Source organism: Moschus berezovskii, chromosome 4, assembly GCF_049115385.1.
Source record: "Moschus berezovskii isolate FMDL1 chromosome 4, NW_MosBer_1.0, whole genome shotgun sequence".
Lineage (NCBI taxonomy): Eukaryota > Metazoa > Chordata > Mammalia > Artiodactyla > Moschidae > Moschus > Moschus berezovskii.
This window is the reverse complement of record NC_142463.1, coordinates 116,492,908-116,510,625: the sequence shown is the minus strand read 5'-3', so window position 1 is coordinate 116,510,625 and position 17,718 is coordinate 116,492,908. Positions and strand designations below refer to the sequence as shown.

The window sequence follows — 17,718 nt, the reverse complement described above, 5'->3', positions numbered from 1 at the left end:
GGCCAGCAATCTGTGGTTTGGTCAATCCCTTGGCTTCTCCTATGTTGGGGGGAGGCTTTGGGGAGGGGGTCACTTAAGTTCCTTCTGAGGGGTCTCTGGGGCTTCCCCGGTGGCTCAGATGGTAAAGAGCCTGCAATGCAGAAGACCTGGGTTTGATCCCTGAGTCGGGAAGATCCCCTTAAGAAGGGAATGGCTACCAGTATTCTTGCCTTTGATCTAACTCCCTACCTCAGAGGTAGAGATGTCTCATACTATCTAAGCTGTGTCCTCCAGCAAGCCCCTTCCCCACTCTGGGCCTCTGTTTTCTCATCCGGTGGATGAGATATTTGGGCAGTACTGTCCTCTGTTCTGGTCTTCTCTGATTCTGGCTCCAAAGCTGAGCCCCTCTGGGAGTTGGGGAACTCAGCAAAACCCAAGGGAAGGCAGCAAGACCGGCCGGGGTGCAGGACTACTGACTTGCCTTCTACCCACAAGGGCCTTGCCCTGGTTCCTCCTGGCCAGGTGCCTCCCTCTTTGAGCCACCCTGGGCCTTTCCTACCCCTCCCCCACCTGGCTCCTCCCGTCACAGCCCCTGCCACACACTGCCAGGTAAAGCCTGCAGCTGATGATGGGATCCCACACCCCCCCAGGTCCTTCCCTTATTCCCTCCCTCTCTGGCGCCCATTAGCCAGCCAGGGCTGTGGGGGCGGCGGCTGCCTAGTCTCCGTGCCAGGCCCAGCCCCCGGAGACGCACCTGTTCTGACCTGCTGAGCAGGTTCCCAAGTTTCTGCCTTCGTTGTTGGCCACGGCGTGGGAAGCAGCTCTGGGGGAGCTCGGAGCTCCTGATCACGGCTTCTTGGGGGTAGCTACAGCTGGGTGGGTGGAAGGGGGCTGGGTCCCCCAGCAGAGACCCCAGGGGGGCAGGCAGGTGCGTCCCTGCCCGAGGACTCTGACTGCCTACCGTCTGGGTCGGTCCCTACCCAGCTCTCGAGCGGCTCCCAGGGAGAACTCGGTGGAACTTCAGAAACACTGGGCAGCTCTGCCTCCCGACCAATGCCTCTGTCCCTGGGAGCCGAGATGTGGGGTCCTGAGGCCTGGCTGCTGCTGCTGCTCCTGGCGTCATTTACAGGTAGGATTTCCTTCAGGACCCTTGTTCCTGAGCCCAAGCCGACCAGGCACATACACACACAAACATCCACATTCCCTTTCCTGGACTCTGAGCTGAGGAATCCTCTTGCATCTCCAGCTGATAATAGTGCCCTCAGGAGAGCCACTGGAGCTCTTCTGTTTCATGTCCCTTTCCAGCCCCAGGCCAGGTCTCTGGATCTGGGCTCCCTGACCACCTTAGCCAAAAGGCTGGAGCTGCCTCTGGGGGAAGAGATGTGGTTATCCAGTACAGGTGGCCAGGGAGGTGGAACTGGTGGGGACCCTTTAACCCCAGGGTTTCCTAGAGATTCCCTCGCCTACCCCCTGGGCTTCAGAATTGCTGACTGGGACTGCGGCTGACTCAGGGCTGAGCTGGTTTCCCCAGTCATCAGGGTGTAGGAAGCCTGATGTCCAGAGAATGGACAGGGTCTCTCTCTCATCTCCTCTCTCCATGATGTCCTAGAACACCAGTTCTGTGGCACCTGTTGGGAGACTGTCGGGGAGCTGGAAGCTCTTTTCACTCTGGCCCCCCATCTCTGAGCACACTGTGCGGGGTGCTTTCCAAAGTAAGAGGGCTGGTTCCATGAGTGGGGGGTCTAGAGTAGGGCACCTTCTAGAGAGGGCGTGGTCCTCTTTTCTTTATCCCTCGTTGTCCTATTTTCTCAACTAGATGTCTTGTATCACTCCTGTCTAGCACTATATACAGATTAGAAATTATAGGAATTTATAATCTTCAGAGTTGGGGAGAGAATGTGTGAGTATGTGTGTCTGTAAGTGTGTGTATGCACAATGAGACCAGGGTAGGATTCCTTAGGCTGTTCCCAAGGTAATGGACAACTGAGAAATCTTCCTCCTTCGAAAGACAGGGCCTCACCTACATACAACAGTTTGACTCCAAGTCCCACGAGCAGTGGTGACGGAGCCGCAGTTGTCCAGAGGTGATTTTCCCCAACCTCCATCCCCACCTAAAGCTGTCAGGAGGAGAGTCAGACCTAGATGTGTGGATGGGTGGGGGCTGTTCTTGCTCTGATCTTCTAATAGAAGGGTCGTCGGCCCAGCCTCCAACTGCAGAATACTGAGTTCCAAGCCCTGCCATCTCTCCCTCTCCGCAACCCCCATCTTAATTCCCATCTTCCAGACAAACCTTCTCACTTGCTTAGGCCAAGAGGGTGGGGCCTGGCTGCTGGGGCCAGGGAACTCGGCAGTCACTTTCCTGTAGGATCTACCCACACCTAAAGGATCTACCCACACCTAGAGAGTGGAGCCATGATGTCTCAGGACTCAGAAGGGATCAAAGAGATCCAACTCCCTCAGGGAAGTTTCCAGGGAAAACTGAAAGAAATAGGCCAGCGAGATCTCAAGATTACTCAGTGTTAGAAGCATAATCGGGGTTAGCGTCTTGGTCTTCCAACCCCTAATTCATCAGAGCATAGCACCTCTGAGTGCTCACTGGGGATAGCCAGGGCACTGGATGCTGGACATGCAACACTTAGCAAGACACAGTCCCTGCCTCCTTTTTCCAGGACACAAAGCTGTTCTTTCTCAGGGAAGCCCATGGCAGGGAGAGGAGACCCCTTCTAGTTAGGGCATCACCCCAACCTTGTCCAGTGCCTGATGGATGGGTGCCGTGGCCAGGGAGGCAGGATGGCTCCAGGGAAGCTGGCACCCAGGGAGCCACACTCAGCTGCTGTGGCCTGCACAGAGTGCTCTGAGGGCCAGAAGTCAGATCCCAGGCTCCCAGCCTGAGGAACAGGTGGGCCCACCTAACTGCCACCCCTATTCTGGCTCCCCTGTAGGCATCTCCTTAATGGCCCCCAGGAAACTGGAGTGTTCTTGTCTCTGAGAAAGCCTCAGACAGGAACCTTGGGAAATCAGGAGTTTTGGGTTCTGGCCCCATTTCTGCAGTTAATTTGTTACATGACCTTGGGCAACTAAGAATCTAGACTTCAGGAGACCAAGAGGTAGGACCAGATGATCTCTATGGGCCTTCCAGCTCTGAGAGCCTGTGGCTGCGTGAACGTCCAGGCCCTGACTGAAGGAGGGTGCTGGGTGCTGGAAGAGGCGGTCCGGCCGGCTATGGTGACAGAAGGGGGAAAGGTCCTGACTCCCTTTCTCAGCGGGGACCAGGGTTGCTTTGCCCTGGATGCTGCCTTCTGCCCCTGCACGGCTGTGGATTTGTGCCCCCACCAAGTCCTGGGTCATTAGTGCTCTGAGCCCCAGGGCCCTGCCCCACCCCTGTTAGGGAGAGGAGCCCAGGCTGGGGAGGCACCCCAACAACCACAGCTCTTTGTCTCTCCTTAATGGGATGAGTTTCCGGGTGAGCTCCTCCCTTCTCCTTCCCATCTCCTGCCCTGGGGCTGAGGGGCCCAAATCTGTAGATACCCTGCCAGTAGGGTCCTAGTTCCTAACCTTTGTTCGCGTCCAACTGAGCCCTGCAGGATCCAGGAGAACACAGGGTTCTCTGAATTCTGAAGTCTGGCCTCTGAGGGTTGGGATCAGATTTCTACCTGAAGTTAGTTTTCTAGAAAGGGAGGGACACCATTCCTGCGTCTCTACTCCTATTTACAGAGGTGGTGGCAGGCCCTTTTCTGAAGGACCTACCCAAACCCCAGGGGAAGCCCAGAAAGGGAGGCAAGCTTCCCTGCCCAAGGTGGGGAGCGCTAGGAGGATCCCAGGGAAGCCGTGTGGCCCCCAGTGACCTTGGTCCAACCCCAGTGTTTCAGGGAGCTGGGCCAAGGAGACCCCAGCCACAGAGACGGCAGTAAGGGATTCATAGTAGAGTCCACGGTCCCAGCCTCTAGACCTCAGCCTCGGGATCCTGGGGCCCTCCAGGCAAAGTGAAGGGAGGTCAGCCACGGTGGGAGCAAGCCTAGTGAAGAGAGGATGCCTGGGCTTTCTGGCCTCCCAGACTTGCCCTTCTGCTGACCAAAGTCTAGGCAGACAGAAGCGATGGGGTGGGGTGGGGAGCTGAGTCAGGAGGCAAGGGAGGAGAGAAGCCTAGGGGCTGAATCTGGGAACAGAATCTCAACTGAGAAGGTCAAGTTCAGAACTGGGGTCCAGCCACAGAGCTGGAGGAGGAGGGCTCTGCCTGAGGGGGAGGGGACAAGATCAGTCTTTCACTGATGGGGAGCCTCAGGCTTCAGACGCTTTCCCCACAGTTCTCAGGCCACCCCCCACACCCCCCCCCCCTTGCCTTTAAAACTGGTTGGCTGTCCTGAGAGCCGGGCTGAGGCTCTGATTTGGGGTGGGGCAGAGCTGGCCACACTTGCAGAGGTGGGGGAGGGGCTGGCTGGCCGGGTTGGGGAGGGGGTTAGGGTCTCAGGGGTTCGGGAGCAGGTGGAGGCTGGGTCTCCCACCCACAGTGTGGCTGTTGTGGTGACTCAGCCAGGCTCAGACTCTGGCTCCGGGGGGTTTAGGGGACTTATCTGTGCTGGGAGCCGTGTCTGGGCCGGAGCCTGGGCTGCCTCAAGGCCTGTCCTCCCCCATTGTTCTCACCTTCCTTTGTGACTGGTGTGGCCCCCCTCCCCAGACACTAATCTGTGGTGGGCGCTTTGCCCGGATTGGGAAGCTCTCACTAAGCTGAGGGGCTTAGGACAATGGAGGGTAAGTGAGGGAGGTGGAGGAAGGCAGAGAGAGAATCTGCTGGTTTTCAAAGTTCCTTGGCACTACAAGGCAAGGTTATGGGGGGAGAGGGAAGGATGGAAGGAAAAAAAGTTGGGTTGTTTACATCACCTGTGCTGAATAAGGGGCTTCAGGGGTCCCTTTGCAGGTCCTTTCTTACCATACACTCACCCACACATTCCAGCGCTTTCTTGGGGAGGCTGCTGCTGTGGGGTGAGGGTGGGCAAGAGTTAACAAAGGAGAATGAGACCCTGGACAGCTCAGCCCCCTCCCCCAGCCCCAGGTAGGATCCCCCTCCTCCTTCCCACCAAACCTCCACCAGACAACCCTCACCCCAGGCCTGCAGCGAGAGCTGGTTTTTCTGGTGGCGGCAGCAGCAGAGACCTGACAGAGATTCCCAGGGAGAGGCCTCCCTGAGGGGCCAGAGGTGCTGGGGGGACCTGGGGCCGTGACTGGGGGAGCTGAGAAAGGTGGGGGTCCTTCCAGCAGGAACCTGAGGAGCAAGGATAGAGAGAGCTTCTGCTTTGTCCTGTGGGGTAGTCCTTGATGGAAGCTTCCCATCACCCCGGAGGGACAGTGGCCTCGTCTCTGGGCCCCTCTGCCTGAGATGAATCTGCCTCAAGTCTGGGGCGCAGAGGGGAGGGGTGCCTGGGCGACACTCCAGTGGGCGCAGAGACAAAGGCCCCGAGCCACACACCGCTGACCAAAGGCAGCGGGGACAGACAACTATGCGGAAGCTGAGAGAAGCCAGCATCAGAATGTTTACTATGTGGGCACGTTCACATGCATGCCTCCTCACGGCTTGCTCTGAGGCTGACAAGCGCACATGCACTCCCGAAGAGAGAAAACGACACACATATGCGGGAAGCGCCCCCGAGTTCACGCAGAGGGGCAGCCTCTCCTGCATGGGAATCGGCACTGAGGCGCACCAGCCCTCACCCAAAGATGCACACGCAGACGCACAGAGCTCACACTGACTCCCCTCCTCCTCCTCATAGACCCGCCTCCGGGACCCCACTGTATGCCCCTGGATGCACTAGTGGCGGATGCTGGTGGAGAAAGGCTTCGCAGAAAGAAAAGCCTCCTGCCCAAGAGGTGCCGTCACCTGCCACTGCCAGCCTCAGTTTCCCCTCTGGAGATCAGAGGCCAGGCCTCACGCAGAGAGGAGAGTTGGGGCCCAGGCACAGGGTAGGGAGAAGGCAGTCAGTGCAGGCCGGGAACGGAGGGCCTGTCTGGGAGCAGGTGGGGTACACGGAGGGCAGGGCCCCAAAGAGGCCCATGGGGGCCTGGCCAGGGGTGGGGGAGGACAAGGGCAGGGATCCCGTCCGGCCAGTCAGGCCTGTTCTCTGCCTTGCGCAAGGTGGTGGCTGGTGGCGGCTGTGGCGAGGCTGGCTGTGCAGCAGCGGCTGAATCACCAAGGCTCCTGACCGGCGTCCTGGTGCTCCCGGGAGGAGGGGAGGGGAGGGTCAGAGGGAGGAGCGCTCAGCCAGCAGAGTCCACCAGCCTCAGCAAACAATCTGCAGCAGAAGGGTCCGTGGGCTTGGCCTGGCCACTACATGCCCGCAGGGTGACCTCACCAGGCAGGCGGTGTGTCTCCTTTGCTCTGGTGACATCATCATGCTGACGCCGGGCGGGCACTGGGTGGGGGAGAAAAGGAGGAGGCCGTCCTGGTCTGCCCTACCCTGGGAGTCTCAGCTTCTGGGTCTACCTACTGAGCCCGAGTTCTCTTTTCCTTCTCTTGCAGCCTGTGTGTGTGTGTGTGTGTGTGTGTGTAAGTGAAGGAGGGTGTTGCTCAAGCTGAGATGCTCCCAGTAAATAGTGAATTTAGGACAATGGGGAGATGTGGGAGAGACCCAGAAGGGACTTTCCAGTTTTACTGGGTTCCTCATCCTGCAAAGTTTGGGTTTATCACTTGGTGTCATGGGGATCATGGAGCCACAGGTAGGGATGTGGAGGATAGGACTCAGACATGTGCTAGGGACTTGATGCATGTTGTATGCTAAGAAGGTATTTTTGGTGGGGAAATATGATTAGTGGTGGGGAGGGGCCAGTTGCTTGACAAGTATAGGAATGAGGATGCCATCTGACATTGTTCCAGAAATAGGCTTTGGAAGGGTTTGAGTGTCTCCCAGTGGAGCAGGGCTTGGATTCCCTGTGACCTGCATGGACATTGGGATTAGAAGCAGAGGAAGTACCAGGGAGCCCCAATCTCAAGCCCACCTTCAGCCCTTCCTTGGCAGCCCTGCTCCCTCTGTGCCAGGAGAAGGTGCCTGGGAGGGGTGACAGGTGGTTAGCTGGACTCCTTGGCCGGGCTGGGTGGGACCAACATCAGCTTGGGCAGGTCAGGGCCCTGGTATCTGGCCCTGCAGGTCTGTCCCGTCCCATTCGGGCCCTCCCGGCTCCCAACAGCATCCTCCCTTCCTCTTCCTGTTTGCAGGGCCGTGGGACCCCCTTCCTCTGTCCCAGGCTCTGACTCACTGGAACCCTCTGGCCACTCTAGTGGGGCTTCACTTTCTACCCCCATGTCTGACTCCCTCCACCCCCTACTTTGACCCTAGGTCCAGTCTGGAGGTCCTCCCTTTGGCAGAGAACCCAGCTAGCCAGCCTATTGTGTCTCCACCCTAAGGCTGCCATGCCAACCCCCTCCCTGCCCAGCCCAACCAAAGGCTGCGCGCTCCTCCACGCTCTACCCTTCCCTTCTTCCGCCTGCCTCCACTCATGCAGTCATTCAGTCCGTCAATAAATGATAACTGAGTTCAGTTACATGCCAGGGGTGCAGACCACTGAGCACTGAATCAGAAGCCCCATCTGCATGTGTGATGTGAGAGCCACTTTATACTCTTGAGGTTCTCAGTCTGGCGGAAGACGAGAAAACAGCAAGTACAACCTGTGGTATCAACAAATGCAGTCTGTGATGGGTCAACGCAGGATGCCAGAGGGAGAACAGAGGAAGGGCAGCTCACCCTGCCTCAGGTGGGGGTGGGGGAAGGGAGGCCTCCGGGAGGAAGTGATGTCTAAGCAGAGTCTTTAAGGATGAGTAGGAGTCACCCAGACAGTGATGAGTAGGAGCTACCAGACATAGGGAGGAGGGCGTTCCAGGCAGGATCACAGTATGAGCAAGGTGAAGGCCAGCGGGGTGTGTGAAGTGCTGGCCAGAGGTAGCACCTTTGAACTTTTCGGAATTACTGGACATGCATTCCCAGGCAAGGCGTTCCCACCGTCCCAGAGAGCCTTCATTCTGCCCTCAGCCTTCCACCCTGTTTCATATGCTTTATTCCACAACTTCAAATTTCTTTCTTCCCAGCCTCGAGCTTCTCTGGCCCTGCCTCCCTCATAAGTTACTCATCCTAGAATCCTAGGAGTTGTCTTTGAGTCTTTCCTCTTTCTGCTCAATGACCAAATCCTGCCAAGCTTCCCCTGGAACCGTCCCCTCCTCTTGGCAGCACAGTGCAGGATGGCCTCAGGGTCCCAGTGTGTCTCCTGTCCTCAGTCTCTCTACGTTCCAGTCGGAGGACACATGACCACTGGCTTAAAGCTTTAGTGACTCCATATTTCCCGTGGCCAAATCTGAATTCCTTCGCCTAGTGTGGAAGTTCCTGGATGATTTTGCTGTGACCGGATGTCCCACTCCCACTCAACACACACCCCTTGCTTAGTTGTGTCCTCGCCTCTTGGCTTCCTGAACCAGCCAGACTCTTCACCTCCCTGGGGTCTGCCCACCTTGGGCCCTTACCTGGGACCCTCTCCAGGTCTCACCCCCTGCTGGTTCTACCCACCTCATGCATGAGGCCCTCCTGCCTGAATCGGGACCACCGTAACTAAACTGCAACACCCCACTAACCACTAAATGAGAAACCATCACATGTATTTCCATAGACGTTTCCACACACGTCTTCCCCAGAAGAATTCAGATTCTATAAGTGCAGGACATGCGTCCTTCTTTGCTGATAAGGCTACACGATAGATCTCCCTGAGGGCTTCATACTGTTCCTTATCAATGCACATAGCACCTTTCAACACTGGTCCCCACCTCCAGTCCTCTGCGTCTGGTTGATGGTTCTAAGCCTGTTGTTGTGTATCTGTTCTGACCTCTTCTCTCTGGGCCTCTGACCCTGGGCCTTTCTACCTTCAGTGACTTGCTCATTCCTGTCTCTGAGTCTTGGTTCATGCCATTCCTCCCACATAGCATACCTTCTTCTCTCTGGGAACCCAGGTCCCTATCCTCTCATCTTCAAGCCATGAAAAGAATGTTCTGAAGGGCCTGTTGGGATGGACCCTTCCTACACCACACGCCGCATCCCAGACACCAAGTCTTCTCAACCCTTGCCTTGGCTCCTGGTCACTTTCTGAAAGCATTCTCTTTCCCTCTCTTGGAAGGTTAAGCCTTCTGTGAGAGTCTGTCCCTGGCTTCCAGGTCTTTGTGGCACAAAATCCATTTCCCTGAGCTCCCAGAGGGCAGAAGCTGGGTGTCTCCTCCTATTATAGCTGCCCACCTTACAACTGGTCAGGCTAGGATCCAGGTCTGAGAGAGGGTGTGACTCTTCCATATACCATCTGTGTGGCCTTAGGCAAGTCACTTCCTCTCTGGGTCTCAGTTTCCTCATCTGTTGAAGGGCGATAATAACGCCTACCTCTTGGGAATGGTTTGTGGATCTAATGAGGTAATGGACTGAACCGCTCTGCAAGCATAAAATGTTCCAGGAGTTCTGGGCTGCCTTTGCTGACATTATCATTATGAGTAAGTGTTCCCCAGCTCTGGCAGCACCCCTAATCCTGGCTGCTTCTGTCTGCCCCCTGCAGGTCAGTGCCTTGCTGGTGAGCTGGAGACCTCGGACCTGGTGACCGTGGTGTTGGGCCAGGATGCCAAGCTGCCCTGCTTCTACCGAGGGGATCCGGGCGAGCAGGTGGAGCAGGTGGCATGGGCTCGCGTCGATGCGGGCGAGGGCGGCCGGGAACTGGCACTGCTGAACTCCAAATACGGGCTGCACGTGAGCTCAGCCTACGAGGGCCGCGTGGAGCAGCTGCCGCCCCCACGGAACCCCCTGGACGGGGCCGTCCTGCTGCGCAATGCGGTGCAGGCTGACGAGGGCGAGTACGAGTGTCGCGTCAGCACCTTCCCCGCCGGAAGCTTCCAGGCGCGGCTGCGGCTCCGCGTCCTGGGTAAGTCAGGCCAGCTGCCAGAGGCGCCAGAACCTCAGGCCCTGGTTCTTGGAGGGCAGAGCCAGAGGCCGGGGGATGCAGAGATGAATGGGGTGGGGTCGAAACAGGAAGAGGTGGGGCCCCGTGGGAATGAGAGAGCTGCATTTAGCCCATCCAACCCCCACCCCAATCCAGAAATTCTTTTCAGGTGACCCCAAAAGCTTGATACGGCTTGATCAGCCTTGGGGAAGAATCCATTCATTAGGCTGGTCTTCCTTCTGTGGACCTGAAATCTCCCTCTTGGTCACTTCCACCGTGTCCAGCAAGACGACACAGGCTTCTGGCTTCTGCAGAGCAGCCTCTCCACTAGCTGTGGAGCTCTGTCATACCTCACTCAAATCTCTTCTTCAAGCTACTGCAAGCTACTAGCTTCTGCAACAGTTCTACCAGAGACACTCATTCAGAGCCTCCCTCATCCTCCCGGGCTCCCTTTAAAGTACTGGGCCTGGACATGGCCACACAGGCCCAGCTCTGAGCAGAGTGGCTGTGCGTGGCCACTGGGGCTAACGCCTTCCCTGATCCTGACCTTCGGTGAATGCGGTTGGAAGCCACAGTTGCCTGGTAAACCACCACTTGGCACTGTGGGCTCTTGTGGTCAACGGATGCCCTGGACTTATGGTCAAGTCAAGTCTTTTCCATTCTGGGCTTGGACTGTTAATGTTATGAAGATAAAAATAAAGACCTTTATAGTTTTCCTTTATCCACATGAAATATAGTAATGCCAGCCATGGTAGAAAAACCCGAGTATGAATCTTGGCTTCACCACCCCATAGCTAATGATCTGGAATGAATCATTTAACCTCCCTGAGCTTTAGTTTCTTCAGCTATAAAATAAGGATAATAATACCTACTTCATGTTTGTTGATAGGATTAAAAGAAATAACATTCGTAAAGTGTTGAGCGCAGTCCTGGGCACATAGTCAGTGCTTTAAAAATTGTGGCTATTATTATTATATAGATGTTATCTGGTTAGTTTTAAAATTACCTCATTATTTTTATTTAAAAAATGACCTGTACTCATTGTAAATAATTCAAACAGTGGAGAAAGGTACAAAGTCAGTTGAAATTCTGCCGCTCATTTGACATCTCTGTTGATAATATAAAAGAAGAAAAAGCTAGACTGCACTGGGATGGGGTGGGGGCCTCCTAACAGGGGCTGTGCAGATGGTGATCTCCGCCTCCCCTCATCTGCAGTGCCTCCCTTGCCCTCGCTGAATCCTGGTCCGCCGCTAGAAGAGGGCCAGGGCCTGACACTGGCAGCCTCCTGCACGGCAGAGGGCAGCCCGGCCCCCAGCGTTACCTGGGACACAGAGGTCAAGGGCACGACGTCCCACCGCTCCTTCACACACTCCCGCTCAGCTGCCGTCACTTCAGAATTCCATCTGGTGCCCAGCCGCAGCATGAATGGACAGCCACTTACCTGCGTGGTGTCCCACCCTGGCCTACTCCAGGACCAACGGATCACCCACATCCTCCAAGTGGCCTGTGAGTACTTGGGTAGGGCACCCCCGTGGGCTCCAGGAAGACTGGTGAGATCCTGAGAGACCCTGAGGCCCGCCAGTCTGGCCAGCCTGGATCCTACAGGGCATGCTGTGTGGCCAAGAGAGCACTAGTCCAAGGTGTAAGACTTGGAGCCCATCCCAGATGACCTTGGCAAATCACTCCTTGACCTTCAGAGTCCTCCTGTTTACAAAGGAGCTTGTCCTGTTTTTCAGGTTCCAGGGAGGTCAGATATAAATATGGAATTGAAAGAATTGTATGAATTAGTTTAGGATTTGAAGACAGATGGACTTGGAATGCACCCTAGTTCTGCTATTTACCAGCTGTTGTTCAGTCAAGATTCATTTTCTTCATTAGCAGAAGGAGAGTAATTATATCAACTTCACAGGGTTCTGATGGGAATTAGAAACCACAAATGCAAAGCCTCTCACACGGTGCTTAGTGTATGGATGGTGCCAGGTCAATGGCAGATGTTGTTTTCCTGGCATTAGACTTCGAGCCTCTGTGAGGGATGGCACTGTTTTCTACTTATCCTAGCACAGCATTTGGCACAAAGCAGATCCTCAGCAGATGTTTGTTAAAGAAATGAACGAGCTGGAAATTCCCTGGTGGTCCAGTGGTTAGGCCTGCACGATTTCCCTGCTGAGGACCTGGGTTCGATCCCTGACCGGGAAAAGTAAGATCCCGCAAGCTGTGCTGCACAGTCAGGGGACAAAAAAAAAAGAAATGAGGGCACTAGGAGGATGGTTAAACCTTTGAAGAATCAGGGAGGGGTTTTGCTGAGCACCTGTTCTGTGACTAGCACTATGCTGGGGACCACACGGGATTCAAAAGGTGTTGCCACGCTGCTGTGCAGAGGAACGTACAGGCTCGCCGCACAGGTAAACCAGCGTGGACTCTCTGAACTCAGGGGACGGAGCTGTCAGCAGAGTGGGGCTGGGCTAGGTTGGGCTGCAGATGGGCAGGACAGGGAAGGGCAGGGAGCGGCCGTTCCAGGCAGGGTGAGACCTGGGACCGGGGGTCTTCTAGGAAGAGCATCACTCCCATTCTCTCACCTCCCACCTTTCATTCCAGTCCTTGCGGAAGCCTCTGTGAGGGGCCTTGAAGACCGAAAGCTGTGGCAGGTTGGCAGAGAAGGGGCTATGCTCAAGTGCCTGAGTGAAGGGCAGCCCCCTCCCTCGTACAACTGGACACGGTAAGGGCCAAGCTTGAGACTAGGATCCTTCCCTCGGGACCAACACATACTCATTATGAACTGGGACAGTATACTCTGGACCCCAAATAAATTGGGGCACATGTTCAGGCCAATACAAGAATATGCATGGTCACCAGACATTATTATTGGCTTACACCAGGGAGTGTGGCATACATGGTGATGGATAGGCAGTCAGCTAATAAGTGCTTGGCTTTTCTCCTTAACTTTAACATTATGAAACATAACATGGTATTTAAATGTTACCACTTTTTATGTAAGTGCCTGAAGTGGATAAGACAAAAAGATACAGCTGACTGTGACTGTTGTTAAAGCAACACTTTTATAACCACTGTCACATTGCCAGCACCTTAGAAGCACCCTCCCATCTCTGCCAGTTCTTTGGCTTTTTTCCAGGGTCTGAGATGTTCAGAGAATCAGGGAGGGCTTCAGGGGCACATGCGTGTGAGCCCATGACAGGCATGCTCTCACATATGAGCAGATGAGCCATGTATGTGGCCTTGTGCCTGGGGCTCTGTTCATGGATCCTACCATGCAATGTCATGGGTATTGCAGCATGCAGTCATGTTTTCCAAGTATGTCTGAGCCCAAATAGGAATGGAAAGTCCTGTCGTATGGACTTTATACCATGTGGACCTGGTACTTAGTGCTGGATGACGTGACGCCCATAGGAGCATGTGAGATGGTGTGCATGTGGATCTTCCCCGAGTGTGTGTGGGGGTGCCCAGGTCAGGCTGGGCGGCAGGGAGAAGGGGCCTCTGCCTAGACCTGCCTAGGGGAGGGAGGGGCACCGTGGGAACAGCCGGTGGCTCTGGGTGACGTCATGGGGGAGGGAGGCGGAGAGCTGCCTGGGCACGTTGGATGGTGGCAGCCTCAGCCCGCCCTGGCCGGTGCCCATCAGCTTCCCTGTCCTCCAGGCTGGACGGGCCTCTGCCCAGTGGGGTGCGAGCAGAAGGAGACACCCTGGGCTTCCCCACGCTGACCACTGAGCACAGTGGCACCTACGTCTGCCGCGTCAGCAATGAGCTGTCCTCGAGGGACTCTCAGGCGGTAGTGGACGTCCTTGGTAAGCGCTGGGGCAAAGGCTGGGACCTGGGTCAGGGGCCTGGGGGTGGGCGCTGGGGAGCCAGACAGAGAGGGAACTGGGAGAGTGCTTGTTCAGAGGGCGCGGGGTGACGTGTATTTCGCAGAGGGCCAGGCTGAGGGGCTGGTTTGGGATGTGTCTTGCGGGGACAGGGTGGGGCGGGCCAGCGACCTGGACGTCTGCCTTAGGCCGCGGCCTGTCCCCAGCAGACCCCGAGGACACCCCGGGGAAGCAGGTGGACCTGGTGTCGGCCTCCGTGGTGGTGGTGGGCGTGATCGCCGCGCTCTTGTTCTGCCTTCTGGTGGCGGTGGTGGTGCTTATGTCCCGATACCATCGGCGCAAGGCCCAGCAGATGACCCAGAAATAGTGAGTACCGGCCACTCCTGGGCGGGTGAGGAGACACGCAGGAGGCGGGCCAGGACCGAGGAGCGAGAGGAGGCGGGGTGGCCCCACACCTGAGGAGCTTGTGCCCCAGAGGTAGGCAGAGTCTCCTGGGAGGTGAGAGAGGCCTTGGGGCCTGGACCACAGCTGGGTGAGGGCAGATCCATGCGCGAGGGCGTCACGTGGGCGCACACATGGCACAAGGCGCACACACTCTGCGGCCGCACCGCCACCTGCAGCCGCGCACTCACACTTGCAGGGACGGCCTAGTGCCCACGCCCTCCAGCCCCAGCTCAGAGAGGCACCGCCAGGCTAGGTTCACCTTGGGAGGCCACCGCTACCCTCAGCTCCTGACGAGGGGGTGTCTTCTCAGTGAGGAGGAGCTGACCCTGACCAGGGAGAACTCCATCCGGAGGCTGCATTCCCATCACTCGGACCCCAGAAACCAGGTGTGTGTGCAGGGTCGGGTGTGTTCCTGGGGCCGGGGCCCCTCTGCAGGTCAGGAGCGTAGGAGGGTTGCACTGCGGGGAGGTGGAGGGGTGGGCAGTGCCTCTTTGGGTCTGCTGGCTCCTTTGGAAAGCCCACTTCATCACTGGCCTCGAGGTCGCTCTGGGAAGCCATCGTTAGCGCTGGTTTCAGGGTGGGATCAAGGTCAGGGTGGGGGAAACGAGGATGTCTGTGCGGAGGAGAGCACGGACAGGTGGGGCTGGGGGAAGGTGATTAGGGAGGAACCTGGGGGAGGACAGAGGTGAAGAGGCTGACGGGAGGCGCCTGAGCCCTGTTCTGACTCCTCCCCGTGTCCGGGCCCTGCAGCCGGAGGAGAGTGTAGGGCTGAGAGCCGAGGGCCACCCTGATAGTCTCAAGGACAACAGTAGCTGCTCTGTGATGGTGAGGCCCCCGGCCCCACCGGTGTCCCCACCACTCTGCTCAGGCCCCTCTCCTGGCCCCAGATGTGGTGCGTCAGCAGCCCCTCCACCAGCCCCTCTTGCCTGAGATTCGTGCTGCCCGCCTGCCTCCCCCCATTCCCCCAGCTATGCCTTGACGCCTTCGTTCTCTAGTCGCCCCTTCCCCACACCTAACATTCAATCCTGGTGCCCATCGCTGAGCTGCTGAGCAACCGTAACCCCTGCTTGTGCCTGACCTCTGACCCCACCGTGCCCCAGCCAGCCCCCTCACACGTGAGCGCCCTGCCCGGGCTCCTGACTTGCCCTCTGCCCTTGGTCTCCAGAGTGAAGAGCCGGAGGGCCGCAGTTACTCCACGCTGACCACAGTGAGGGAGATTGAAACGCAGACCGAGCTGCTGTCTCCAGGCTCTGGGCGGGCAGAGGAGGAGGAAGATCGGGATGAAGGCATCAAGCAGGCCATGAACCATTTTGTTCAGGAGAATGGGACCCTTCGGGCCAAGCCCACGGGCAATGGCATCTACATTAACGGGCGGGGGCATCTGGTCTGACCCAGGCTTGCCTCCGTCCCCTAAGCCTGGCTCCCTCTGCTGACAGGGAAGCCTTCAGCTCATCCCCAGGGGGCCTCCCTACACACTCTTTTCTTGAGGAAGATGCTCCCCACCCCACTGACTGCTTGATCTCCAGTCCTTCCGTTGGATAACGGAAGGGTTCTGCTGGTTGAGTCCCTCCCACAGTGTGTGCAGGTCACCGTGTGTGCATGTGTGCCTGTTTGAGTGTGTGCTGTGTGTGTGTGCAGGGGTGGACTGCGCCCGTGGTGTGCGTCATGCCGTCACAAGTGAACTGTGCTACGTGTGTCACCTGGTTCAGTGGCAACGTGGGAGGTACGTCACGGGGCTGGGCTTGTGTATCGTGCAGCTGTGGGACCTTTGCCTGTAAAATGCAGGTGTTTTCCTCAGACCCCAGAGCAGTATTAATGATGCAGAGGTTCGAGGCGGGAGGTGGAGACTTGGGCCAGATCCAGGTGTGCGGGCATAGCTGGAGCTGGAATCTGGCCTCCTGAGTTGGGGAGCAGGGCTCCCACCACTTGGGACCCGCTGGGGCAAGTGTGAAGCGGTGGGCCGGGGTCCGCCAGAAGCTCAATCTGCCCTCTGGTGGTCTCTGGCCCTTCTGCATGTACATATTTTCTGTAAAAAAGTCTGCACAGGGGAGCTTCTTTAAGGAATTGCCCCAAACTCATTAAGAGAAAAGACTTTTTAAAAAAGTTTGGATTCATCTGGATTTTTATCGTTACAAGGATTGCTTAAAGAGTCATCAGCCTACACAGGAATTCAGCAAAGCTAGACCTTGCTCGGGCCCGACCCCAGGAGGTTAATTCCTGTGGTTCAAGGTGCTCCTTCTGAGGCATCTTAATCTAGACAGCCTCATGGGAAGGAGACTAAGATCTGATGGAGTCTGAAGGAGGAGTGTGTGCCCCAGTTACTGGTAACGGAAGGACAAGTAAGGTCCTTGGCCCGAGCGGTTCCTCAGCTCTCCCCCAGGCTCATGTTTTCTTACCTGTGTGCACAGGTGTTTGTGGCCCCTTGGTGAGGGTCGATAGGACTTGGTGACAGGAGCTCCTGGTTTAGTCATGGTGGAGGGAAGAGAGAATAGTGATAATAGAACCAGGGAGGGTGGGCATTCAAGTGAGGTGAAGGAGCTTCTGGGAGCAAGAATATCCCCTTTTCCCCAGGGGTCTCAGGGTCACTAACTTGGGGCTCTTCCAGCAGTTTCGCTGGGTGGGGACTGGGATTAGATGAGGTCTGTTTTTGCCTGCCTGACCCAAATACATTCAACCAGGATACCTAGATTTAGTGCCAAACCCTGCTCAGCCCGAACTCTGCTGGATTTCTGACCAAAGGAGGGTCTCTCATCCCCTGCTCTCCAGCCAGCCAGGACTTTGCATGTGGAACCTGAAGATAATGGAATTCTAGTATGTACATTTTGTGTAAATATGTGTATAGGTGTACATAAATGATATTCTGTTTTTAAATAAACAGATAAAACCTGTTCTTTCCGGTTCCTGTCTTGCTCCCTGAACTGTGTAAATCCTTAACCTCAGTACTCTTCCGTCTCAGCACATCCTTCCTGTGCTTCCAAGTTGGGGAAGAGCTAGGATGCCTGGAACTGGGAGGGACAGAGGGACAGAAATGGTCTCCACAAGACCTTGAGCCATCTCTGAGAGTCCCCAGGTAGGACAGTGGAAGGGAAGACCCCTTCCAGGATAGGCAGTAACTCAGTTGGGCAGTATTTTATATCCTATCTTTTATTGGAGTCTTACTACAACAGGCCTGGAAAATGTTTATGGTCAAAGAACCCAAAACTCAGATGGGTTCCACAGGATATTAGAGTTGGAAGGATTTAAAGATCATCTTAGTCTACTCTTCATTTGTTTCATATGTGTGGAAACCGAGGCTTAGCGCAGTAATGTGACTCGAATGACACTACAGGCCTGTAAGAGTCGGAGGCTGGGCCTCCTCTCTACTTGGTGTGCCCTGCATAGCCCTGCGTTGCTCTGCTCCCAGGCAATCCCGGGGTATCAACCTCAGACCCCAGGATTCTGGTCTCTAAGAGTGCCAGTCACCTGCTTGTGCTCCAGGCGCTACCTCCCCACCCAAGGGCTCTGACATCACCTCCTCTTGACCAATGAGCAG

General features: G+C 56.3%; 1 protein-coding gene across 7 annotated transcripts; it reads left to right on the top strand.

Annotated features, from left to right (window-relative positions):
* Positions 1-731: 731 nt before the first annotated feature.
* On the top strand, positions 732-17,074 carry NECTIN4 (nectin cell adhesion molecule 4). 7 transcript variants are annotated; one of them, XM_055402476.2, is made up of 9 exons: positions 732-1,108; positions 9,547-9,906; positions 11,140-11,430; positions 12,520-12,640; positions 13,576-13,724; positions 13,931-14,108; positions 14,497-14,572; positions 14,937-15,078; positions 15,352-15,485. In XM_055402476.2, the coding sequence occupies exons 1-9, from the start codon at positions 1,033-1,035 to the stop codon at positions 15,354-15,356; spliced, it is 1,398 nt and encodes a 465-aa protein (XP_055258451.2). In that variant the 5' UTR covers positions 732-1,032; the 3' UTR covers positions 15,357-15,485. The 7 variants fall into 7 exon arrangements, with proteins under 7 accessions (XP_055258451.2, XP_055258448.2, XP_055258446.2 ...); XM_055402471.2 differs by having other exon boundaries at positions 734-1,108; positions 13,949-14,108; positions 14,937-15,011; positions 15,352-17,074; XM_055402470.2 differs by having other exon boundaries at positions 734-1,108; positions 14,937-15,011; positions 15,352-17,074.
* The last annotated feature ends 644 nt before the right edge of the window (positions 17,075-17,718 follow it).